Genomic DNA, 27,671 nt, shown 5'->3' on the forward strand with positions numbered 1-27,671 from the left:
CCCTCCCTCTCTCCTCCCTCCCTCTCTCCTCCCTCCCTCTCATCTCTCCCTCCCGCTTTCTCTCTCTCAATCGCGTTTTTGAACATATTTGTAAATGTAAAAATTAAAGATAGAGGAGTCAGCCTAGTTAGCTTAGTTGGTAGTGCGTCTGCCTTGTAAGCGCTAGGCCGCGGGTTCGATTCCCGCCCGGGGCGGATTTTATCCTTATGGGATAAAGTTCGTTCTTGGAACGGCTGGCTTTCTCCTATCCTGTCTTCCTTCTCTCTTCGATTTCGGGACGATAAGACCATAGCAGTTACAGTTCCCTCTGTCAAACCTCTTGAAAAAAAAAAATCAATTTTGCTATTTACGTCTATATGTTAGAGGCAGTTCTAGATTTCCCACTTGTATATGTTACAGGCAATGCTAGATTTTCTCACTTTCGCCCTATGTATTCCCTACTCTGAAACGACGGAGAGTAAACATTTCGACGCCCTCCTGCTCCTGGTGGCGCGACGGGGACGGCCCCTGTTCCAGCACTTTCAACATCCGTCCCTCAGTATTATCAAAGGTAACGTCACAGAATACAATAGATCAGTTGCGCTTACTTGGGTGATGTTTCAAAGTCATAGAGCAGGAAAAATGAGGACCAACGGATTTTTTCTTTTTCTATTTTGTCTCTTCATGAAAAAGTTGTGGGAATATTTCAAAGCCTATAAAACGAGAAAAAGACTTTGGTCAGTAAAAAAAAGTATGCAACCTTGAAGGAGCTACCTTAAATTTTGTCGAAAAAAAATTTCGCCTGCGGCGCTATCATTTTGTGTTCTATAGAAATGTATTGGGGGAATAACTATACTCGTCTTTTACACGTATTTAATTACATAAAAAACTGACACATGACAAGCTACAGGTTACATACTTACTGAAAAGTTTCGCCACCTGCGTCTGAAGATTACACCTTTGACGAGTCTGCTTCTCTTACTATTGTAGACCAAAATAAAAAAAATCGCCTGCGGCGCCAAATTTTGTGTTCTTGATAACTAAGTTTTTTTAAAATTAGAGACCAAAATTTTCGCCTGTGGCCATAAAAATTTCAATTTCGTTAATTCTGGTTTCTATAAATTGTAGCTCACAATTTTCAAAAATTTCGCCTGCGGCGCTGCTCATTTCCCCCTTTTTTGGCGCTGCTCATTTCCCCCCTTTTTTGTGTTAAACTTCATCCCCCCAGGATATGTGAATGTGTAGACTGTATAATGACAATGACAAATAATGACAAACTTCAGGTTCATGCTTTTTAAAAAACATTCTCCCGTGGAGCTGAAGATTAGGATTTTGATGAGACTGAATTTCTGAAGATTTTTTAGACCACTTCATCCCCCCAGGATATGTGAATGTGTAGACTGTATAATGACAATGACAAATAATGACAAACATCAGGTTCATGCTTTTTAAAAAACATTCTCCCGTGGAGCTGAAGATTAGGATTTTGATGAGACTGAATTTCTGAAGATTTTTTAGACCAAAATGTTCAAAAATTTGGCCTGCGGCGCTGTTATTATATTCTAAAAAAATGCCAGTTCAATTATAGTAAATACCTATTAGGGGCCCAAAGCCAGATCAAAGAGAAATGGCTGTAGTAGTCTTGAGGTCATTATCTTGGTCAAAGTTCAATTATCTTGAAAAATTTTGGCCTGCGGCGCAGTTATTTCATGGTGCAAATGGAGGACTCAAGACCTTACCCTAGTCGGATGAAAAAAGATTGAAAAAAATTAACAGGCTTGAGAACATTGCTTGAAAAAAAAAAAAAATCGGCTGTGGCGCAGTGGGAATAGGGTGGAAAATCTTGGAAAAAGAGACTGGAAATTTTGAATAATTGGACTGGAAAACCGGGAAAAGTCAGGGAATTTTATTTTTCCATTTTGGTAGACACCCTGATTAGGTTATATTGACTATTCGGCCATTCTTAATTCTTATATAATGTAATGTGTATTAACAATACAATAACAATAGTCCGTCCCTTATACCTTTTCATTACTATTGTAATAATAAAGGAAGGACGGACTAAAAATTGAATTGAATTCTTCCCCAAGCATCCCAGTATTTTTCTATAATATCTTTGCGGGCTTCCATGGCAGGACAATTAGACAAGTGACTCGCGTTCATAGGATTTTGTAAGGAAGATAATATGTAAGTCTCGGTGGTGTAATGGTCAAGACGCTTGCCTGGTAAACAGGAGGGCGTGGGTTCAATCCCAGCCGAATTACGGAATTTTATCCTCAATATAATTTGAGAATTTGACCACAATAATAGTAGTAGCCTACTGCTGGAGTAAAGGGACTTTTCAGTCCTATGCGAGCAGTATAAATAATCACTATTGTTATAAGGGACAAAGGAGAATCCGTACAACTAATTCTGTGCAGATGTTCTGCTAGGCAATCATGGTCGGTTAACAGTCGGAACTTTACGTACTGTTAAAATAAAGAGAGATTACAAAAAAAAACTCTGACGTTCCTCAGGTATCAACGTACTAGTAGACCTACTCACCCTATGCCACCTTCACGTATCTCGCGCCACACATGTCGTACAGTCGAACGTTCTCGAAGCAGGCTCAGGCCCGGGTCTGGAGGATGAAGAGAAGGAGTGGTACTATGGCACGTCGGAACAGAGCAAGGGACCCGTCACCTTCCATCAGATCAAACACCTCTGGAGTACAGGTAATAGAAACAGCAAATGAAACACCAATTGGATTTGTAAACAACACCCAGACAGATAAGAAAGAAACACTAGATTTGCAAGAGAAAAGAAAGAAAAATTTTATAGTTTAAAAAAAGAAGAAAACAATATATTTATTTTTCAACTCAGCTTACACAGCCGGCTTTGCTAGCGGCCGGAGGCCGCATTGTCTTTTATGTATTAACAAAACGAAGTACATGGGCTTTGCCAGCGGCCTCATTATATTTATTTTTCAACTCAGCTTACACAGCCGGCTTTGCCAGCGGCCGGAGACCGCCTTGCTTTTTATTTTTATATATTCACGAAACGAAGCACACTGGCTTTGCCAGCGGCCGAAGGCCGATGAGATAAATACTTATATGAATGGTCCAGTGGTTGGTCCAGTGGTAACGCGCTTGCTTGCCATGCAGAAGGTCCCGGGTTCGAATCCCACCATCGACAAAAATTTGTACTCGTTTTTCGATTGCAAATATTTCAACGGGTTACTTTCTGGTGTTCCCGTGTTGACCCAGCACCTAAATGGGAAGTATTGTGCCCCTTCTCGCCCATCTGACGAAAGGCAAACTACGGGATGGGCATGCCACGCCACAGGCCACATCAAGCGTTCGCTACGAAATAAAAACGGCGGTGAAACACTCATCTTTTAAAACTCTAAAAAAAAACTCTCTAAATTTATGGGCATGAACATCATGAAGGCAAATAAACAAATCAGGTATATTCTGTTTTTATTTTGCCTTACAGGTGAGCTGAATCCTAAAACCAAAGTTTGGGCCCACGGTATGGAATCCTGGAAATCTCTACATCAAGTACCGCAACTGAAGTGGACCCTGGTGGCCAAAAACAGCGGCGGAGTTATGAACGAAACTGAGTTAGGCTGTCTGATTCTATCTATGTTAACCAAGGTAAATTTGGAAAATAAGAACACTCTTGGCGTTTAATTTTCAACACAATTTGTTTTTGTGGGAGATATCATCACTTTCTTTCTTCTTCGAAAAGTGTTCAACTAATTTTTATTAAAAAGTGTAGATAATATGAATGGCTAAGAGGCAGAGTGGACCAAGTAAAAGGAGTTCAAGTTTAGGACTAGTCAAAGTTTAAATAGAGATAGCTCATTTCAATACAACACTAAAGTAAACTTAACAACCATTTTTTTTTTTCTTTCTTTCTTTCTTTCTTTCTTTCTTTCTTTCCAAAGATATACCCAAAAAGTCGATTTTTAGACTTGGTCCTGTCTGCCTTTTACTTATTAATAAATTAATTATAATAAAAAAAAAACGAGATCTTGATCGCAAATTAAAAAAAAAAAAAAATATTTTTTGATTGTGATATTAGATATTGAATTATTTAACCTTCTGTTTTAAAAAAATCTCTACTCAATTATCACTTAGAATCCTAGTTATGCCTGATCATAACGGGATTGACATTTTAATCAATGATATAACACAGATTGTGAACAAACAGAGCTGGTGTAGTAACCTCTAATTGCTTCGTTTTAATTATTATGTAGGTAAAAATTCATTAACATTGCTGCTTTTATTTCAATTGAACAGAAAATATCACGGATATTAAGAAATACGAGCTCTGGATTTACTCGAGATTACTGGAGCTATAGGGTGTTTAAAAATCACAGACCTCACAAGAGTTAGATACACGGTGCTCAATACCAGTAATTTTATTATTTCTGGGACAATTTTTAGCCCGTCCTTCCTTTATTATTACGATAGTAATAAAAAAAGGTATAAGGAACGGGCTATTGTATTCGCTTCGATGTCGTCTGTCCCCATAGAAGGACTTATCCAAACCTAGTCGACCTATATATCAAATTTAAAGGTCTTTTTACCAGGAACACGAAAGTGGAGGTGTCCAGAAAACCATAAAGCCAAACCCCCCCCCCCCCCACAACATTTGTTTTTTGGGGGTTTTTTTTACTTTTTTTTCCACAAACACACATCTCAAAGACCAATGGACGGAGGGTAGGGGGGTGGATGCTCCAAATTTTCGGAGTCCAACCTACAGTACAGGAGAAAAATGAAGCTCGAAGTTAGAGAAGGGGGGTGGCTGGGCCCCCTCGGCCCCAATTTTTTGGAGTCTGACGTATAGAAAAGGAGAAAAATGGAGCTCGAGGGGGGGGTGGGGGGCGGCCCCCCTCGCCCCCCACCCCTAAAACGGACAAAATGCAGAACTCTCAAGATTAAAGATGACCTCTCTTTGGACAGATATTACAGAAATAAAAAATGATCCCAAGTCCTCAAAAACCGACTACGGTTGTTGTCTTAGTTCCCTTATCAAAATGGTAATGTAGAAGAGTAGGTGCAATGCAGAACTTTCCTAAAAGCCCGATGAACTTCAAAGGTGTTTGCATTATGCAAGTATAACAAGTGTGTCCAACACTTGCTCCTTATCTGTACCTTACTTTATCAAGTTTATTTCATGTTTAAGTTCTACTTAATACTTGAAATACCTACTTGATCTTATTTCTTCGTCACCAATATTTCCTCCTTCAATAAGTTTAGTGCATATAACATGGCAGATTACACCTACATAGGTCAGATACCTACACAGGCATTCTAAATGATGTTGACGCACTTAAAAAAATAAAAAATAAAATAATAATAATAATAAAAATAAATAATAACAAGGAGATTTGATCGATAACTTTGAGGATATCTTATTGATATTTTCCACAAGGAACTTCTTTTGTATTGTTTAAAACACTTGGCATATTGCATACCTAAATGTTATACCAGGCACTTATAAGAAATTCAATTTTCGGTAGATTCGAATTTTACTGTAAGAGCTAGGGGTTCGTTTCTCGCCCGGCGCGAACTATATCCTAAACAGATAAGGTGCGTTCTCGGACCCATAAGGTCCGCTTCTCCTATTTGTCCTCTTTCTATCTTCGATATCAGGACAATACAGACACCACAGGCCCCTGGTTCAATTTCCTGACAGATTATCAAGTTTTTCTTACGTAGCCATCAATCTGGTCCAAGTTTGACTCACCTAGCTATCAATCTGGTCCAAGTTTGACTAACCTAGCTATCAATCTGGTCCAAGTTTGACTCACCTAGCTATCAATCTGGTCCAAGTTTGACTGACCTAGCTATCAATCTGGTCCAAGTTGACTCACCTAGCTATCAATCTGGTCCAAGTTTGACTGACCTAGCTATCAATCTGGTCCAAGTTTGACTCACCTAGCTATCAATCTGGTCCAAGTTTGACTCACCTAGCTATCAATCTGGTCCAAGTTTGACTCACCTAGCTATCAATCTGGTCCGTGTGCTCCAGAGAGTCAAGCGTATCATTCGACGAGGAATGTGTCAGGTCACTCAGTTCATCCAAATGCTTCTGTCGCTTCCTTACATTCCAATGCAGACATTCGCCCAGGGAGTCGAACCAGTCGGCTATTTGATCCTGAGCGCAGATACTAGGCACCGGATATATTGAGGTAGTAACTCGTAGACTGAAATAGTTGAGAGAGAGAGAGAGAGAGAGAGAAAGAAAAAAATAATAATAAAATAAGTGAAATGGCCAAGAGAAGAAATCATATAATAAGATAAGATCCAGGTTCAAGATTTTAGGAATTTTAAACGTGTCAAGCATAACTGCTTGTTACAAATGTCGTTCCCCGCTTAATACACTTTAATTGTGGTGGTAATGCTGTGATACCCACAAAAGTTGTGAAAATCTCTGCTTTACCACAAATAATTCATGGCAGACTTTTGCGTAAGCTTTTCCTGTCAGAAGGATTTCAATGCCGAACATGCAAATTATAAAACAAATGACAGTGAATACAGAACACGTGTTCATACTCACGCTGTCTATGAATTTTTCGATGTGCGAAACTGTAGTCTGTTACACGAAAGTATGGGTAGTAAAAAAAAAAAAAAATGCAGTTTCTTTGTGTTATTATGTCACAACTTTGGTGCTCACTGCAACATTGTAGGATTTTTCCCAATATCTCAATAATCCTACATTTATATGTCATAGCTACTCATTTTCCTCACGAGGCTGAGTGGGCCCCGCAACAGTCAGTCACGGAATCAATCATTTGGATGATAATGTTATGTTACAAGTAAAATCAATCAAGTCCACATATCTGGAGTTACTTAATTATTACCTACCTTATTATTTTCAGGAACCAGGAAAAACTGATTATTTATAATTTTATTGTAGGTAGGTTTGATTTTGGTTCTTCAGCTTTTAAGTCAGATATAAATAAGCAAGTACGTAAGTTCTGCATTTACACCTACATAGGTCAGATACCTACACAGGCATTCTAAATGATGTTGACGCACTTAAAAAAAAAAATAATAATAATAATAATAAAAAAGCATTTAAAATCTCATTTACCTCTTTAAACCTTCTGGAATTTTATCCAAAACTAATGGAAGATATCCTTGTTTTGTTTCAGGGGAGGTCACAGTAGATCTTCACCTCAGTTCAGAGCCCCAGTCCAAATTCGTTGAAGTCAGGGACGGACATCTAGTCGTGTACAATAACTCTCGTCTGCCTGAACTTAGACTGGCTCTGCATCATTTGAACCTACAGGCCGACCCTGGGGGGAGGCCGTGGACGTTTCGTCTGACCAAGCAAAACGCTGATAGTACACCTCTAGTTACCATTTCTGTAAGTACCTATTATCAACCGGTTAAGGAGCGCGGTAGCGCTCTGCCCCGCCAAGTCAAGAAGGTTTGACAGCGCTACTAGATATACTATACGAAACAGACCATCAATAATATGAAAATTAGCTTAGTTAGCTTTGAGGGTAGCGCGCCTGCCTTGCAAGAACTGGGTCGTCGGTTCGATTCCTGCCCGGGGAGGATTTTATCTTAAACAGATAAGTTTAGTTTTTGGAATGGCTGGCTTTCTCCTATCCTGTCTTCCTTCTCTCTTCGCTTTCGTGAAGATAAGACCTTAACAGTTGTGCAGATCCTTCTATTCTCTATTAAACCTCTTCAAAAGGGAGTTTTTTTCCGAAAGCGAAGAGAGAAGGCATACAGGATAGGAGAAAGCCAGCCGTTCCGAGAACGAACATTATCCGTTCAGGATGAAATTTGCCCCGGGCGGGAATCAAACCCGCGACCTATTGGTGATGAGTGGTCGAATTTTCATAGCTCGATTATGCGCTGGGATATTTCCTACCCCGTGGAAACGGTCCGGTTAATTGAATGCGTGGAATGAACCGCTGACCATTCTTAATTCAATTAGATTCCCAGTTATAACCAGGTGTTTAAACACGGAATTCCGCGAACAAACAAAATATTCCGAATTCCGGCATTCATGCTGATTATGTCATGAACATGAAAACCTGATATAATCGGCCCTAAGAAGACAGATGGATGGTACATTGCCTATAGAGTTCCTATTTTAGGTACATAAATATTTAAGCTATTTAAGTATTTTACCTAAACAATGTAGGATTCCCACGGAAGGCAAAACAGTGTGAAATTACCACGATGATAAATTGTTTCTTAAATGGAGGAATTAAAAAGAAAAAAAACCAGATGAGTTACAAATGAAAACGAAATTAATAAATTTTGGTGGTTTTTTGGTTTGTTGTGAACACTCTGACAGTGAAAGCATGGGAACAAGTTATTCCTTTGTCTGATATGTGAAGAAGTTAAGAACCAAATAAGAGCATGTTAAATCAATGTAACAATAAAATTTGCAACAAATATATAGGTATAATATACCCACCTGTTGGATTTTGCTCTTAAGTGTTACTTACAGATTTAGGTAATTATTTAATTAGTGTACCTAGTTAGATTTCTGATTTATTTAGATTTCCTTGAAATTCTACAAAACTTCCCTAAAAATTTTAAAAGCAGCACAAAAACTATTAGGTGAGGGTAACTTGTTGTATGGGAGCATACAGATTAACACATAATATATTATATCAGCTACCTATACGTATAAATAATACCTATGTTGTAGAAATCATAACAGTGGTGTTAAATCTGTATTTTATTTGATTTCAGATGTCATGCCAGCAAGATTATGACCGGTGGGTGAAAACCCTGGCAGCCGAACTTCTTAGTCAAACTCCGTTAGAAGCAATACGATTTCTAGATATTCTAGGTAAGCTATTCAAGTATCTACCTAAATTCCTTATGCTAAAAAAAAGTTTGTATTAACTTGGACTAAAAGGATGTACCTACGTACATATAGGAAAGGTTCCTTAAAAACCGCACTTCGGAATAAGATTCTTTGACCACAGTAATAGTAGTAGCCTGCTGCTGGAGTAAAGGGACTTTTCAGTCCTATGCGAGCAGTATAAATAAGCACTATTATATTTTTTTGCGATCTCTCGGATTTATTTTAAAGTCTTTTACCAACCTACAAAAATCTAACATCAAGCGTGCCGGTAGGCGCGCGAACGTCAAGAGTTCGATACTTATTAACTTACTTATCCGGTTATACAGGGCATGAAGGTCCAAAACCTATACTGCCGTGCTAAGCGAAAACGCCGTATGTCAAAAAACCCTACTTTCGGGAAATCGAGTTTAAAGATTTCAATCTATACGGCAAGAATACAGAATTACCCAGTAGTTAGTAGTTACAAATTAATTTTCAGGAGGAAATAAAGTACCAACAAAATATAATATATTACATAATATCAATTTATTAATGCTAGTAATAACATAACTTGTTGGAAACCCGATAATTTAGTTAGTAGAAAATTAGTAAATCATGCGCAACATATACTAAATTGATACAGACTAAAAAGCACAGAGTTCTTTTTATTGAAATAGACGAATTAAAGTTTGCGACAAAAATGATAAAAGGAAAAGAAGAATTTTCTGAACATGCAACAGATATGAACTAATAACCAATACCGTAATAACTTAGTTCCCATTACATTGCTCATTTATCTACAGGTAAATTTAACAAAAGAAAACCTATGAAATATGTATAATTGTATATGTGTAAATGTGTATGGACATAATGGCACCAGGAAAGCTGGAAAACGATTAACACAACAGAATTGAAACCATGAAACAAACAAATGAGTGAAATACATAGAACTATACATAGGAATAAGTGAAATACATAGAAATATATGTGTAAATGTGTATGGACATAATGGCACCAGGAAAGCGGGAAAACGAAACACAACAGAATTGAAACCATGAAACAAACAAATGAGTGAAATACATAGAACTATACATAGGAATAAGTGAAATACATAGAAATATACATAGGAAGAAGTGAAATATAGGTACAAAGACAATGAGAGTGCATATGGCAGATTATGGCTCTTTACTTCTCACACTCTTGTCGGACGGTCAGCCTCTCTCTTTCTCTCTCTCTCTCCAAGATGAAAGCTTAAGTCTCAAGTACCCAAAGAAGTGTTAGAATGGTACCTTCAAGTAATGAGGTTAGCAAAATTTATATACAACATTGGTTCTGTACAACCAAGATGAAAGTCTCAAGTACCCAAAGAAGTGTTAGAATGGTACCTTCAAGTAATGAGGTTAGCAAAATTTATATACAACATTGGTTCTGTACAACGTTTAGCGTGGATTTCACCAATATTTTTTCAGTCCTTAGAAGGCCTGTTAAACTAACAGCCTGTTAGGTTCCATCAGATTCGGCTTAACAGGCTGTTAAGCTAACAGGCTGTTAGTAGCTAAAAAGGTTGGTGAAATCCTACATTAGATTTTATTTACAACATAATACACTTCCCACACCAATAGGCAACCAAAATAAGTCACGCACCTATCCCCACACTTCAACTCTTGCTAACAGCCTGTTAGGTTCCATCAGATTCGGCTTAACAGGCTGTTAGTAGCTAAAAAGGTTGGTGAAATCCTCCATTAGATTTTATTTACAACATAATACACTTCCCACACCAATAGGCAACCAAAATAAGTCACGCACCTATCCCCACACTTCAACTCTTGCTGGTTTCTCCCGTCAAATGAAACCCAAGAGGTGTTTCTAGCATCGTCACTCAGCATTATCTGAAACAGGAGTTGTGGGATAAAAACACTTGGATGAAACAGTTAATGGATGGAAGATGGACTTGGAAGGAGCCCGGGTTTTTAGGCGTCTAAAGGAAGGAATTTTAATTGTGTTAAGCATAATAAAATTACTAGCGGTATAAACTGGGTGTGAAGAAAGGAAAAACTATGAGAAGAAAAGAAGAACCATGTCTCACAGGTACATAAAGAGGCTGACGAAAATGCCGACCCCGTCTGTACACGAAGAAAAAGAAGATAATGGTGGTCACAAATGTTGTTCCCCGCTGAATACACTACGCTGAATTGAATGACTTGGACTCAAACCACCAACCTCCAAAGGAAAGGAAAAACAAGGGTTTTCATGAGTGTGAGATTAATGGAAACGGCGGAAATTAATCTGACGGAAGTACGGAAGAAAACGAACCAATCGAATATCCTGCACATTATTTTGGTTGAAACTATTGCCAAAACATAAGTGGTCAACAGATAGAATAATAGATTAAAGTCAAGGAGAAGATAGAAACCAAAGATCCGAAAAAAATGATCCACAAATATGCGTTTGCTAAAATGGACGACACTGTGGCAAAGTTACACAAATAGAAATACACTAGGAAAAAAGTTATAAAACCAAGTAGTGCTAGGTAAAAAAAAAAATCAACGTATTTGCGTAATAGAAAATATTATAAATAAAATCATAATGTAAAAAATTTCGAAAAAAAAGGACTAGAAAATAAATGAAAATCAAGACAAACCAACAATTAAAAAGACAAAATGCAAAAGGACTCATCTACAGGACAAAACTACTTGATGCAAAACGTTCTAACTTTCCCCCGAGGACAGCATTCCATTCCAAGGGCAGCATGGGACCTACCTATCACCATGTAGCAGTTCTTGTCGATTTCTGCCGTCGAAAGACACCCAGGCCGTATTTCTGCTGTCTGGGGAAACTGAGATCTGAGTCAAAACACATAATATATGAACAGGTTAGATTTGTCTACTTTTGGGTTATCAATAGTGGGCACGGTTAGCGCAGTGGGTACGAGCTTGATTGCTATGCAGGAGGTCCCGGGTTCGATTCCCATCATTAAAAAAGCACTCGTATTTCAAAAGCAAATTTTTCAAAGGGGTTACGGTTTCTGATGTTCTCTTGTTGACCTAGTACCTAAATGGGAAGTACTGTGTCTCTTTATCGACACAGACCGCATGAGTCTAATAATGTAGCAGTTGTCCCACGTCGCGGCAGTGTAACACTCTTTTTTTCCACTCTTCCCCCACTCTCTAAATATATTATGAACTGAACTTCTCCTTCTTCTTCGCCTTTTCCCGCTATGGACTGAATATTTAATAGTCTTATTGTTATTTTTTTTCCTATGGTTGTTGTTCCTATGTTTCCTACGGTACGGTAAGTTTATTCACTCGTCCCTCTAATCGGCTTACCTTGAGTTCGACTCCCGCGGGCACCACAATGGGTCGGAAGGAGAGGGAGTGGGGACAGATTGGAGTGACCATGATGGCAGGAACACTGGGGTGTATCATGGAGGCCCCGGCAGCCACGGCGTAGGCCGTGCTACCTGTGGGTGTGGATACGATCAGACCTGGAATATTCAAAGAGATACAGAAGTGTTAGTACAGTGATTGACATTTGTTAACTTCATATCTGCTAACGATAACAAACTCTTATACAGTGATACCTGTAACGAGTAGTCCACTGAAAGGAGAGGTTCTTTTTTATAACTCAGTCAAGCTGATAAAGATGTTTACCCTCATTTGCAGACAAGCTTGTCAACTTTATACCTGCTAACTATAACTCTTATACAGTGATAACTGTAACGAGTAGTCCACTGAAAGGAGAGGTTCTTTTTTATAACTCAGTCAAGCTGATAAAGATGTTTACCCTCATTTGCAGACAAGCTATGAGCTTGAGTAGGGTCGCGAAAAGCCAGCAGAATGCGGGGTGGTAGAGAATGCCATAGGCATTAACCCCACCCTTGATCAAACTTTATTTTGTACCTATACATTATGTTACCATTTGTAAATATCATGGACCATTGACCCTCGCCGAGACCATCGCAGAAAAAATACTCAGCTCAATTTCTTGATTTTCTGCGAGAGTCAGTACTATGGTCAAGGCTTCGTTAAGGACACTTCTATTCATTAGCATGGTTTGTTTATTTTCTCCTGGGTTCGTACTAAGCGAAGGTCGATGGTTGGTTCTCCGTTATGAACTCCTACTAAGAGGCTTTCTTTCTCCTTTAATTTGCTGTTAGCTATAAAAGGACTCCCGTTTGCTGTTAATTATAAAAGACTCGCTTTTTCTTTCGAGATGAGTGTTTCACCGCCGCTTTTATTTTGTAGCAATGAAACAACTGCTACATTGGACTCATGTGGTGTGTGTCGTAGCATGCCCATCCCGTAGTATGTCCCTCATCAGATAAGAGACACAATACTTCTCATTTAGGTGCTTGGTCAACACGAGAACACCAGAAAGTAACCCGTTGCAATAATTGCTGTTAATTATAAAAGGACTCACGTTTGCTGTACTATTTGCTGTTGCTGCTGTTGTTGTTGTCTCATGTGCTCTTGCATTTTCTTCACGGAACCAGAATGAAATCTACCTCCCTCTCCTCGTATCCTGTTCATAGCATGCTTGTGTCGGGATTCATGTAGGTATTTCTGAAATAAAACATCATAGTTTCGTCATTATGTAAATGCAGTTCCTTTGTCACAACTTTAGTGCTCACTGCAGCATTGTAGCATTTTCCCAATACATATCTCAATAATCCTAAATCCCAATGTTTACCTACCATGCTGGCACCGGTCGCTATGCGCATTATTATGTCATAGCTACCCATTTTCCTCGCGAGGCTCAGTGGGCCCCGCAACAGCCAGTCACGGAATCAATCATTGCATGATACAAATTTCTTGACCCCGCCGGGAATCGAACCCGTGTCTCCCGCGTGCAAGATGATCTATATCGAATTTTTCGCGCGCATTTCTTACCCTCTTCCCGCTCACCTGTCGACTTTTAGGTATCTTTCCTTCCGCTTCCAGTTTCGCCCGGGCTTGTCGCCTCTTCAGTATCTCGAATTTTTCCCGCGTGTTTCTTACCCTCTTCCCGCTCACCTGTCGACTTTTAGGTATCTTTCCTTCCGCTTCCAGTTTCGCCCGGGCTTGTCGCCTCTTCAGTATCCGCTTGTACTGTTTGGCGTTCACATATAGAGGTTCCTCTTCCAGTAATTCAGCAGGTGGTACCGGTAGAACTGAAGAGGTACGGGTCTGGAATTGAGGCGTACCCGGGGTGGGTGTCGGGGAGGTGGTGGTGGTGGGGTTAGGCACTGTCATCTGGGGGGGAAAGAGAAGAAAAGGGTTTTAGAGTTTAACTTCACTCAGTTTTTAAGAGAATTTTGGGATGAAAAGACCTCAGCAGTAATAATAATAGTGCTTATTTATACTTCTCGCATAGGAAAGTCCCTTTATTCCAGCAGTGTGGGCTACTACTATTATTGTGGTCAAATTCTCAAATTATATTGAGTTCCATACCTCGGCTGGGATTGAACCCACGTCCTTCTGTTTGCCAGTCGAGCGTCTTGACCACTACACCACCGAGGCAGAAAAACGGACCTACGGATGCCAGAAAAACCCCATGGAACCTAAAATTTAATTTTAAAAAAATTTGTCTTATAGGAGCACCCTGCTATCTGTCCTTAAACGCCTCTATGAACGCCTTACTTACACCTAAACTCCTCTCCTGCCTTGGAAGCCAGCAATGGCATTGTACATAGGTAAATATTGGGATATGAGAAGACATTTGCAACATACGAACGTATTTGGTTCTCCAAACCTTGAAAAAAGTTACTTGAAGATAAATCAGAAGACTTATACGGTCGCTCACCTCTGTGGCCAAGAGTTTAAGAGCACTCACTGACTCTCAACCAGGAGGTGCTGGGTTTGAATCCCAGCAAGAGTGGTCATTTTCAGATTAATATTTACAATCGAGATACGAGTACAATTTTTTGTCCATGATGGGTATCGAACCCGGGTCTTCTGCATAGAACGCGCGTTACCACATATTTCTTCAGTAACTATTCAGCACTTCAGAATTCTTCAGTATCTACTTCAGGAACTAATCCAGTACTTCATGTTAAGCATCTTAAAACTCTTCAGTAACTGGTCCATTACTTTACATCTTTTCGTCAGGAACTATTCAGTACTTCATGTTAATTGCTATGACATCATATCACTCAGGACTTGCTGTCCCGTGCTGGTCTCTTGATGACATTTCATACATAATGAAATTTCATGCCTCGGATGGGATTGAGCCCGAGTCCTCCCGTTTACCAAGCGAGCGTCTTGACCACTATGCCACTGAGACAGGTATGCCCTGATCAGGTTGACTAGTTTTTTTTTTTAAAGTTTACGGGGTAGTACATCCCCATTTTATTACATAAAATTGGTACATAAAAACAAGTTACAAAATAAAGTAAGTATTAGGAGAAAAAAAAAAGATCGTTGGTAAGTTAACCTTAACTTACCTGCATATTTACTGGTACCACCTGTATTTGACCTCCTGGTGATGATGCTAGCTGTAGTGTTTGACCCAGTATGGGTTCTGTCCATTACCATTAGACACGGCAATACCTTGTAACCTGCCCTGGAGTATGTGTTGATGCCTGAAACAATAAGAACACGTCAGTAAATACAGTCGGCCACCCATCCAGGCACACACCACGCTCAACGATGCTTTACTCGACTGTTTCGTAGGGAACAGTGAAATGTTGTTGGTTTTACCCTCTATATTCGACGACAAGCAACCAACTTTCTCACATTAACAACAACACCTAGTCTAAGTCGGAACGCAAGCACCACATGATTGATGACCAGGAGGTCACCCATCCGTACACTAACCACGCGCAACGTTGCTTAACTTCAGTGATCCATTAGGAACTGCTGTGTGCATTCAACATGCTATCGCCCCTTGCTCATTAGTGCGCGGTGACCATGGACCATTTTTTTTTTAAAGAGGTTTGACAGAGGGAACTGTAACTGCTATGGTCTTATCGTCCCGAAATCGAAGAGAGAAGGAAGACAGGATAGGAAAAAGCCAGCCGTTCCGAGAACGAACATTATCCCATCAGGATAAAATCCGCCCCGGGCGGGAATCGAACCCGCGGCCTAGCGCTTACAAGGCAGACGCACTACCAACTAAACTAACTAGGCTGGCTCCATGGACCATTGACCCTCGCCGAGACCATTGCAGAAAAAATACTCAGCTCAATTTGTTGATTTTCTCTTGGGTCGGTACTATGGTCAAGGCTCCGTTGAGGACACTTCTATTCATTAGCATGGTTTGTTTATTTTCTCCTGGGTTCGTACTAGGCGAAGGTCGATGGCTGGTTCTCCGTTATGAACTCCTACTAAGAGGCTTTCTTTCTCCTTTAATTTGCTGTTAGCTATAAAAGGACTCCCGTTTGCTGTTAATATTTCATTTTCATTTATTTAGTGATTGTTTTTGGAAAAACTGCCTCTCAATTATCTTGACCGAGCAGTGCGCTACTTACCATCGCCCTGTACCGAAGTGATGAGCTTGCCGTCCAGGTAGAGATCAGTGTTAGACAGATAAGGACTAGGACCCCTGTCTATAACCACCTCATTGTCATTACTTACCATCGCCCTGTACCGAAGTGATGAGTTTGCCGTCCAGGTAGAGATCAATGTTAGACAGATAAGGACTCGGGCCCCTGTCTATAACCACCTCATTGAGAACGAGAATGTTGGTGGGGGGTTTGGCGTCCTTGGCGGTCTCCTCGTTCTTCCTCATGATAATACAACGGAGTCTACTCCTCAGAGTTAGGGCAGCGTGACCTGAAAAGGGAAATAAATTGTAAAGTGTTTATGGAGTTTCCAAATCGTTTTGTTAAAAATAAAAATTCTAAAGCTCTGTTCGCACACATGTAGAATTTGTTTCGGGTTGGATTGAATATCCCATTGTGCCGCGTCAGAGAAACTCGTTTCGTGCAAACTGTATCTGCCAGCTACGTGGTTAAACAGGCTTGGAATTTACTAATTGCCTCACGTGTTCTTTTTTTTTTTTTTTTTTTTTAAGAGGTTTGAGTTGGTTTAACCCTTCGACGACAACCAACTTTCTCACATTAACAACAACACCTAGTCTAAGTCGGAACGCAAGCACCACATGATTGATGACCCTAAGGTCACCCATCCATACACTAACTTTGCGCAACGTTGCTTAACTTCAGTGATCCATTAGGAACTGCTGTGTGCATTCAACATGCTATCGCCGCTTGCTCATTAGTGCGCGGCCACAACGGTGACCATGGACCATTTTTTTTTTTAAAGAGGTTTGACAGAGGGAACTGTAACTGCTATGGTCTTATCGTCCCGAAATCGAAGAGAGAAGGAAGACAGGATCATCATGAAATTTGGCAAACATGTTTAAAACCTAAAGGACATTTGCTCATTGGATTTTGGCTTCAAATGGCCTACTGAGCTTTATGAATATCCCGTAAGGGCTCTTTTTCTGAGTGAGTTTTTTTTTTTCAAGAGGTTTGACAGAGGGAACTGTAACTGCTATGGTCTTATCGTCCCGAAATCGAAGAGAGAAGGAAGACAGGATGCAAAAAAAAAAAACAAACAAACAAAATTAATTACCGAGGAGAAAAGAGTGAGTAGGTACGACACTGATCTCTGGCTGTCCGTAGATTCTGGTCTGGAAATAGAAAAATAAAAAAGTTGTCTCGTTAGTGTAATAGTAGTAGTAATAATGTCGTTAGTGTAATAAAGAATGCTTCCATTCAACTTTACGTGAAACAATTAGGCAGAGCTCTACCCAGGGCAAAAAAAAAAAAAAAAATAAAATAAAAGGAATTAAGCTTTAAAAAAGATATAAAAAAAAATAGATTTTAATTGAGAATACAAGAGAATATAGTGGAAAAATTAGGAGCGAAAAAAATAAATAAATAATAATTAATTAATTATAAATAAATAAAAATAAAATAACAGTCAAGTTGTCTTGTTACCTGTTAGTGATGCTTTGTTAAACTTTTTGTGCACCCATTACCCACGGCAATACGGCAAACAAATCAAACAAACAGCCAAACCAACAGATAAACAAAAAACAAAGAGTTTGTCCTTGAAAAAATAAAAAGAAGTGGTGAAACGGAAAAAAAACAACCCTAAAGGGAATTACCTAGCTTAAAAAAAATCCCAAAATGACAAATGACCCAAACCGGAGAACCAGACTGTGTGGGAAATGTCCGCACGAAAACAAGAGGGAATAAATAATACAAGTCTGGGAAAAATAACGGTACGGGGGAAAAATATTGTACAGGGCCCGGAAGAAAATCTGTGCAAGAGGGAGGGGAGATCTGTACAAGAGGGAATAAAATACAAGTTGGGCGAGGGAAAAAATAATGATACGTGGGGGAAATATGGTATAGGGGGGAGGGAAATCTGTGCAAGAGGGAATAAATACAAGTTGGGCGAGGGAAAAAATAATGGTACGTGGGGAAAATATGGTATAGGGGGGAGGGAAATCTGCGCAAGAGGGAATAAATACAAGTCTGGGAAAATACATAACGGTACGGGGGGAAAATAATTTTATGGTATGGGGAGGGAAATCTGTGTTTTAAAATGCAAAAAACGAAAAACTAGAAAATAATAAAACAAACAGAGAGAGAGAGAGAGAGAGAGAGAGAGAGAGAGAGAGAGAGAGAACAGAGAAAACAGTCGAAAAAGTTTACAGAAGTATGGGTAGTTAAAGTTCCAAGTGTGAAAGTGATAAATAATTCAAATAAAGTAGGGTACTTTTTTTTACAAGATGACCCTACACTAGTCATTATTCCATAGAATCGTGGAACGAAGCTCAAAAGAAATAAAGGTGTACCTGACTCTATTCCAATCAAGACCATAATGTTAGGGACTTACCTTCTAATACGTTTGTAACTTGATCTTCAAAGTTTTCGAATTCAAATGGAGTTAGAAACCCTAGCGAACCAAGATGGAACGCCATGACGGGAGGAACTGATTGCTGAAACATAACAAGAAATAATGTAGAATTTATATAGAGGTTTGACAGAGGGAACTGTAAATGCTAAGGTTTTATCGTACCGAAAGCGAAGAGATAAGGAAGACAGGATAGGAAAAAGTCAGCAGTTCTTTTCAGGATAAAGTCCACCCCGGACGGTAATCGAACCCGCAACCTAGTGCTTACAACTTTTAAGCTAACTAGGCTGGCAATTTATAGTTTCATTTAAATATTTTATGTCGAATTTATAGTTTAATTTGAACATAAATAAATAGACAGCGACGTAAGCATGTTTAATGCACCAGTTACCCATGGGTCATTTGGGTCATAGAGGTTAAGCAACGTTAGACGAGGTTAGTATCCAGATGGGTGACTGTGAGCTTAAACTGTGTAGCTTGTTGCCGACTGGAGGGTAAAACCCACGTCTCCAAAGCCCTCAACAGGTATACTATATAGCGACGTTACCTAGAGCCCTTGGTCAAAAAAAATGACGGCGCGTTTACCTGGAAGAGTAGACTGGCATACAGGAGAGTGCCGTCTCCTCCCAGACAAATGATGAAGTCAATCTTGTCCGTGAGATCGTCCTTGCCGTCTCGGAACGTCATCAGCTTGTCCTTGACGACGGTGAAAGATGGATTGGTAGCGAGCAATGTGTCATCCATCACCGACTGCTCTACGTACACCAGCATGCTCTTCTCCTGAGGGAAAATGAGGAAGCATCGGTACGAAAAATTAGTTGAGAATTTTTCTTAATTTTAGCCTTCGAACCCGGGTTCTAATTGGTGCGAACAAGCTGTAACGGTGAAACTGCTAAAATTGGTTGGCACAGAACAGGACATAACATTTTATATAGCAGTAATGAACATGTTAAAGAGCCCCGGATCCTCCAATTACGAATCCTTATCTGTTTAGGATACAGTCCGCCCCGGGCAGGAATCGACCTGGCGACGTGGCGACCTAGCGGTTACAAGGCATTTAGGACGTTCCATAACTAGGCTGGCTCAGCAAATCTTAAATTTGTATAGGAAAGGGCTTACTGACGCATATACCACCCCCGCAGCCCCGGGCAATGAGAGCCCCCAAATGCCTATAATTTGGAGCATTCACCTTTCCCACCACCGTCAATCAATCGATACAGGACCCCCCAGGCGATTTTGCGGGGGGAGCCGAAAAAGTATATACGCCTCTGAAAGGGCTTCGTTCCCTACTTACTTGGATTAACCATTTGACCAACTTGACAAACGGCTGCAGTACAGACACATCTCTAACTTTCTTGATAACCAAAACTGTGAGAGGAGGTTTGTACCAGGTCAACCTTTGACTGGCGGGATCTTGAATTGTCCTGGAAAGAAAAGAAAATAAAAATTTATATAAAAAAATTTCAATGCAAGGAAAATAGAGTTGGATATTACTACCTAAAAAATTCAAAATTGGAAAAAATAACAAAGGCAGCTATGGTCTAATTGAGGCAGCGGACACATATTCCATTTCACTTTAACTAAGCTAACTCCCAATAATAATTCTAGTTAAATGCATTATTTTCCTCTAATCTTTCTCCTTACTTTCTTCTGAAATTACTAATGTTTTCCTGTATCCAGCTACACGGCAGCGAAGAATATCAAGATGTACAGAATTAACAAGGAAAAATTCGAATCTTGTAAAAACGAACCAATCGAATATCCTGCACATTATTTTGGTTGAAACTATTGCCAAAACATAACTGGTCAACAGATAGAATAATAGATTAAAGTCAAGGAGAAGATAGAGACCAAAGATCCGAAAAAGAATGATCCACAAATAAGCCACTGTGGCAAAGTTACACAAATAGAAATACACTAGGAAAAAAGTTATAAAACCAGGTAGTGCTAGGTAAAAAAAAAAAATCAACGTATTTGCGTAATAGAAAATATTATAAATAAAATCATAATGTAAAAAATTTCGAAAAAAAGGACTAGAAAATAAATGAAAATCAAGACAAACCAACAATTAAAAAGACAAAATGCAAAAGGACTCATCTACAGGACAAAACTACTTGATGCAAAACGTTCTAACTTTCCCCCGAGGACAGCATTCCATTCCAAGGGCAGCATGGGACCTACCTATCACCATGTAGCAGTTCTTGTCGATTTCTGCCGTCGAAAGACACCCAGGCCGTATTTCTGCTGTCTGGGGAAACTGAGATCTGAGTCAAAACACATAATATATGAACAGGTTAGATTTGTCTACTTTTGGGTTATCAATAGTGGGCACGGTTAGCGCAGTGGGTACGAGCTTGATTGCTATGCAGGAGGTCCCGGGTTCGATTCCCATCATTAAAAAAAGCACTCGTATTTCAAAAGCAAATATTTCAACGGGTTACGGTTTCTGATGTTCTCTTGTTGACCTAGTACCTAAATGGGAAGTACTGTGTCTCTTTATCGACACAGACCGCATGAGTCTACGAATCTTGTTATAGACAGACTGGCTATTGTGGTGATCGTAATAAATTATTTCACACCAATGTACACCGTACCATTCGTACTTCGTACCATATCAGGAGGGAGGTATACCTATATCACTCTAACAAAGTTACTTGTTTACTCTCTTATACGAGATAGTTTTTACTTTCTCTTTGAAACAAATGGCAGAATACATTAGCCACTAAAGTCTCAGACGTTCAGTCACCACACCTTGCTATTGTTTCACGACTTCCTTACTGGACCAAACTGTCCAACGAGACACTTTGGCACTTTGTTGCGAGATAAATGGTCGACTGTTGCACGTTGTTGCGAGATAAATGGACGACTGTTGCACGTTGATTCAAGATAAATGGACTCACATGCGGTTTCAAATGTTTCAATGCCTCCTAATGAGCATTAGACTGTGAGTTACCAATGAGAAATGCATGGGTAAGGCTTGTACGTACCAATACGTACCGTAATATTGTAATAAGGCTTATAACATAGCGTAGGTACCAATTTCTTTTCCATTGTCTGTTATGAAACGTTTTGAAAGAACATTATGTCATGTGTTCACATTCGGCTAAGGTTTTGCTGTTTTGCATTTTCTGTACATATTTCGAGTGTGGATTTGTGGACATAGTAAAAACGAAATACTCAAGGCTTGATGGAGTGACTTTTATTGAGGAGCAGGAATTCCAGCGAAAAAATGGCGGTGGCATAAAGTTTGATGTAGTAACTGGTGGGTCAGATCATTTCACTTAAACGAATTGCCCTCACGTTGGTTAAGAAACACATGGGAGACCTAATCGGCAAAATTTCTGACCCCAGCACAAGTTCAATCACTTTATCATGGGCAGTAGGCCATGATACCCTTGAGCTTAATAAAGTTCCGTATTACAATAGACCAAACACGTGTTTGCCGGGAATGCCGGGTTACAAACTTGTATCACGCCCGAAACCATGTGAATGCGGAATAGAAGGTGTAAAACACGTTTCTTGCATACTTGCATCATGTGGGTATTACAATGGGTTTATTAATTAATAATCAGGTGAGTAACATTATGGCTCTTTGCCTCATCATATATCCTCGTATACCCGCCACACGTGTTCACTAGCCCCCTTGCCTTGGAATCAACATTTTGTTCTTCGCTTGGACCGTAAATACTACCTAGTTCAATATTTATCCGCTAGAGTGCGGCCTAATCGCTCTTCCCACAAAGTGTACGAAATAACGAGCTTTCAGCGACGATATCAATTTTTGGTTAGTTCCGAGTGCGACTAATCCGGGTATTTTAAATAGGTTTTTTGCTACCGGTTTTGGATCCGTAAAAATGTCATCAATGCACTGTACTAAACTCAAGTTATGGAGAATCTTCCCGTGATGTTTTGGTAACTTCTCGGTTTCCCATTTTTGTCAATTGAGGAGTTTAAATACTACTTTTTCGGACCGGGTCAGGCAAGGGGTTCCAAAGAGTTCAGCTTCTGAGCTACATACGGGGTGCTTGGTCACCCATATCGCTCAGGGGAAGGTCCTCGGATACGCACGATAGAAAGTATCGGCAATCTAATCGATTGAACTTCCGCAATACAACGCTTGTATGAGAAGATTCCTGACGGATGATTTGGCAAAGTTGGTTGCGAGGAGACTGATCCTAACACAGTCATGCTGGGAAAATCGAGAGTGATTTTCGAAAACACAACGTGGCCTACTCCAGAGGAACTCCGTCATTTTTGCTCTTAAATGGTCAATTTCTCATTTTTGCTCCTTTGAGTGGTATTGTGATCAATTTCTTATAAAATTTTTGGACCACTCTCTTGGAGTGCCGTCTTTAGCTATAACAATTTTGCCTTTTCATCTCCTTTGAGTGGTCTTTACGTCTCTAGGAGTGCCGTCTTTAGCTTACAATTTTGCCTTGTCATCTCCTCAACTTTATTAAAAAAATGTAAATGTAGTTTCTTTGTGTTATTATGTCACAACTTTGGTGCTCACTGCAGCATTGTAGGATTTTCCCAATTTGCACGTTGTCGCGAGATAAATGGACTGCTCACATGCGGTTTCAATGCCTCCTAATGAGCATTAGACTGTGAGTTACCAATGAGAAATGCATGGGTAAGGCTTGTACGTACCAATATGTACCATAATATTGTAATAAGGCTTATAACATAGCGTAGGTACCAATTTCTTTTCCATTGTCTGTTATGAAACGTTTTGAAAGAACATTATGTCATGTGTTCACATTAGGCTAAGGTTTTGCTGTTTTGCATTTTCTGTACATATTTCGAGTGTGGATTTGTGGACATAGTAAAAAACGAAATACTCAAGGCTTGATGGAGTGACTTTTATTGAGGAGCAGGAATTCCAGCGAAAAAATGGCGGTGGCATAAAGTTTGATGTAGTAACTGGTGGGTCAGATCATTTCACTTAAACGAATTGCCCTCACGTTGATTAAGAAACACATGGGAGACCTAATCGGCAAAATTTCTGACCCCAGCACAAGTTCAATCACTTTATCATAGGCAGTAGGCCATGATACCCTTGAGCTTAATAAAGTTCCGTATTACAATAGACCAAACACGTGTTTGCCGGGAATGCCGGGTTACAAAACAGGTAATAGACCTTGAAATGTTTCAAATGTCCCAATTCCCAATTCTTCTGGCATGTCTAACTAATTCTTCACTAATTCATTATTCACCACTTTGGTTCCAAACAATTCAATTTGAAGAAATTGAACTTTCATCATGCGATAAACTTGCGGATTGACATTGAACAGTTTCAGTGACAAAACTTGACTTCTGAATTTCTCAGAATATAAAATGACGAAAAGAATTTAATTGAGAAACTAAAACAACTAAAACTAAACAAACTGCCCACAGACTTTACTATGTGATGTGTTTGTTTTGTGGTTGTAATAAAATTGACGTCATTTATCAGTGTACACTAGTCATTGAACCATTTGAATTGTAGACAGTAGACACCAGACATCATCTCATCCATGTAGACAGCTAGACATCCATCAATGTTAGCTATACACCAGCAAATTCATGAGAGTGCTGTATAGCTAGTTGTTCCAATTTTCAGAATACCTCGAAGAATACCCAGGACTCGGAGTATTAGGTGGACTCTGGAATTCTACTGAAATATGTATGTTGCCAATAGCTAGAACCTAGACCCTTTGGGGAAATTGCTTTTGATAGTATTCCAATATATTTGAGAAGACCTTGGGGGAAATCCGTTTAAATCGTGATGGTCTTAACTCTTGAGTTGTCTCATTTATTGCAGGCATGAGTCTCGCAACCAGAGAACCAAGATTGTTTAATAAGAAGCAACATAAGTATAGTTCAAAGCGGTCCAAGTGTCACTAGTCTCAGTTCCTTCTTTGAATAGATTTGAATCCTGTCTATTCAACCAAATCAGTTACTCAGTTCAGTAGAGAAGCAACATAAGTATAGTTCGAAGCGGTCCAAGTGTCACTAGTCTCAGTTCCTTCTTTGAATAGATTTGAATCCTGTCTATTCAACCAAATCAGTTACTCAGTTCAGTATGTAGAACTTCCAGTATGTTTAGTAGTAGATCCAAATCATTCAAATACACGAGACGTATTGAATTCCAAACTTGTTTGATTGTGTCGCATAGTGATAGTTTGTTATGATAATGTTTTGTCAAGTAGATTACTTTATGACCTTGTAAACCAAAGCCTTGATCTGGTGGTCAATATTGAGATTTAACTAGTTAGGTGCTAGTGGGGTACTATCCAATCTATCCATACAGTCCTATGCAGTTCAGTATGTAGAACTTCCAGTATGTTTAGTAGTAGATCCAAATCATTCAAATACACGAGACGTATTGAATTCCAAACTTGTTTGATTGTGTCGCATAGTGATAGTTTGTTATGATAATGTTTTGTGTTTTGTCAAGTAGATTACTTTATTATGACCTTGTAAACCAAAGCCTTGATCTGGTGGTCAATATTGAGATTTAATTAGTTAGGTGCTAGTGGGGTACTATCCAATCTATCCATACAGTCCTATGATAGCATAGCTTGGTGAGAATCCAAAAATCCCAATTGCCAAGTCCTTGTTAGCTTGCTTTAAAAGTTCTAATAATATGGTTTCCTCAATATTCATGAAAACCATGTTCCTAACTTGGCCTAAAATTAGTACCTAGTAGATTCCTCAATGTTTTTAAAAGCTATATTAACTTTGACTATCATGGTCTTGGTCTAAAGTCTAAAGCTAACATTTTCCTCTGTTAACATGAAAATAATGAAAGCTGTTTTTATATTGCCTTTGCCTCGGGGTTTTCTTTGCTGAAAATCGGTGATCTTAACCACTGACTGGGGGCCACAGCGGTATTCTGTTCGCGGTTAACCTTGCAAATCTTTTCGAGAACAGTCTACTAACTTGACATTGTAGAGATGTTCAAAGTCCAATGAATCTTACATCCAATGTGACATCCTTGTGCAACACTTAAATTCCAATCCAAAATTCAACAGTACAGACTTTTTTGTCATGTCACCTTTTCAACCATAAGATTCTATGTGATACAAGATCCACAGGTTTTATGCAAAATTCATTGAAATACCTCACCTTTTTTGCTGGAATTTCAACATTCAGCCAGCTCTTCAGTTGTCCATTTGTCTTCACAAGTCTACAATACAGGTAATAGATACGAGATGTTGAATCTATCGCAGCAGGAGTAGAAACACTTTTGTGGGAAGAGGGGGAGAGACTGAGAGAGAGAAACTTTACGGGGGAAAGAAAAAAACTATCTGAAACATTCTGCCAAAAATAATGAATGTTTATTTGGTACTTGAAAATGAAATGTATAGGAATCTTATAGGTGCTAGGGCTACTTGGTGACATATTTCACGATAAAAATTTCACGATTAACAGACATGGATTCTATGTACATAGGTTTTTATTGAAAGTCCATAATAGTAGGTACTGTAACTTGTTAGGACTGTTTGTTTGTATTATAGGCTATTAATAGGTACCTACTTACTCCCGTGAAGTAACACGGAGTGTATTCTACTTTATAAACGAGTTTACGAGTTTCCCACTGATTGTTTTGGTAGTTAAATTTCCTACTGAAAAATATGAAACGTGTTTCCGATCCAACCGCTCGTCTTATCAACCTATTTTTAATGTGTTTTCATATTCATAATGTGTTCGTGGAATTGTAAAAACTTGGTGGCTTCAGAAATATTGGTAAAAAAAATTGACCATTTGAGACGAAAAGGCAAAATTGTTTAGCTAAAGACGGCACTACAAGAGACGAAAAGACAACTGAAAAGACCACTCAAAGGAGATGAAAAGGCAAGATTATTAAAGCTAAAGACGGCACTCCAAGAGACGAAAAGGCAACTGAAAAGACCACTGAAAGGAGATGAAGAGACAAAATCGTTATAGCTAAAGACGGCACTCCAAGAGCCGAAAAGACCAAGCTAAAGACGGCACTCCAAGAGGCGAAAAGGCAACTGAAAAGACCACTGAAAGGAGATGAAGAGACAAAATCGTTATAGCTAAAGACGGCACTCCAAGAGCCGAAAAGACCACTCAAAGGAGATGACAAGGCAAAATTGTAAGCTAAAGACGGCACTCCTAGAGACGTAAAGACCACTCAAAGGAGATGAAAAGGCAAAATTGTTATAGCTAAAGTTTTATAAACTGCACAATGTGTATAAATAACTTTCAAGAGGCTCGAATGGAATGCGCCCATCATTTCCTAAGAACCAGATTTAGTGCGATTACCTAGGAACGACATACTCTAATCAATCAGAAGTTCAAATGAGAAAGATTATGATTTTTTCATTTTTTCAATACTAACTTTTTGTTTGTTTGGTTGTTCGTTCGTTTGTTTGTTGGAAATATCATTTCCTGATACTCAGATATGTTGCTCCAGTAGAGACAAGAGGCACTTGACGAGGTTGAAATATGGAGGATTCGTCTAAAAAATATGTGGTATCCCCGGAAATATTCAAAGAGCAGGCCTACCACTAGACCGAAGACCTCAATAATTGTAAACGAGGGAGTCCAAGGAGTCCAAAATAGTAGCATGGAAAACTTGGAAAACTACACAGGACAGAAACCAATCTCGGTTCTATCAAGATTAACTCCTCTTTAAACGCAGGAAGAAGAGTCCCAGAGCCTCAAATACTGGGAAGTAATCAAATCCAAGTAATTTTAACCCAAGGATACCTACAATACGGACATAGGGTACTTTCAACTTTGGCTCCCCAAAATCATCATGTCCATATGCACGAGGCATATCCAAAATTGGCTGATTTGGACATCATAATAAAAACTCATTATAATATTTTACGAATAACCTTGGTTCAACTTGAGTTTGCTTGTGCAAAAAAAACTAGTTTCAGCAATGTAAGAAAATGTTACTCTCTATGAGCAGTATAAGGTATTCACCGCAACTAAAAATCAACAAAACAAAGAGCTTTACTAAAACACTTAATATCCAAGAAGTTGAAAAACCACTTGTTATGAATTTCTCAGATG

At 39.2% G+C, this 27,671-nt stretch overlaps 1 protein-coding gene and 1 long non-coding RNA gene across 16 annotated transcripts in view; both read right to left on the reverse strand.

Annotated features, from left to right (window-relative positions):
- LOC103507804 (NAD kinase) overlaps positions 1-27,671 on the reverse strand; it is a 93,157-nt gene that overhangs the window by 22,417 nt on the left and 43,069 nt on the right. For 13 of the 15 annotated variants that reach the window (XM_008472313.2, XM_026822588.1, XM_026822587.1 and 10 more), the window contains 7 exons: positions 19,933-20,062; positions 19,224-19,418; positions 18,621-18,723; positions 16,344-16,541; positions 12,117-12,274; positions 11,551-11,633; positions 5,971-6,175 (listed from right to left, as the gene is read on the reverse strand). In XM_008472313.2, coding sequence (XP_008470535.1) covers positions 5,971-6,175; positions 11,551-11,633; positions 12,117-12,274; positions 16,344-16,541; positions 18,621-18,723; positions 19,224-19,418; positions 19,933-20,062 — 1,072 coding nt within the window. The other 2 variants (XM_008472309.3, XM_008472311.3) reach the window with 2 other exon arrangements.
- On the reverse strand, positions 13,240-13,761 carry LOC113466845. The gene is made up of 2 exons (XR_003391121.1): positions 13,695-13,761; positions 13,240-13,352 (listed from the first exon to the last, which is right to left on the reverse strand). It is a non-coding gene; the product is annotated as an uncharacterized LOC113466845 (long non-coding RNA).

This window comes from Diaphorina citri, unplaced genomic scaffold, assembly GCF_000475195.1.
Source record: "Diaphorina citri unplaced genomic scaffold, Diaci psyllid genome assembly version 1.1 scaffold343, whole genome shotgun sequence".
NCBI lineage: Eukaryota > Metazoa > Arthropoda > Insecta > Hemiptera > Psyllidae > Diaphorina > Diaphorina citri.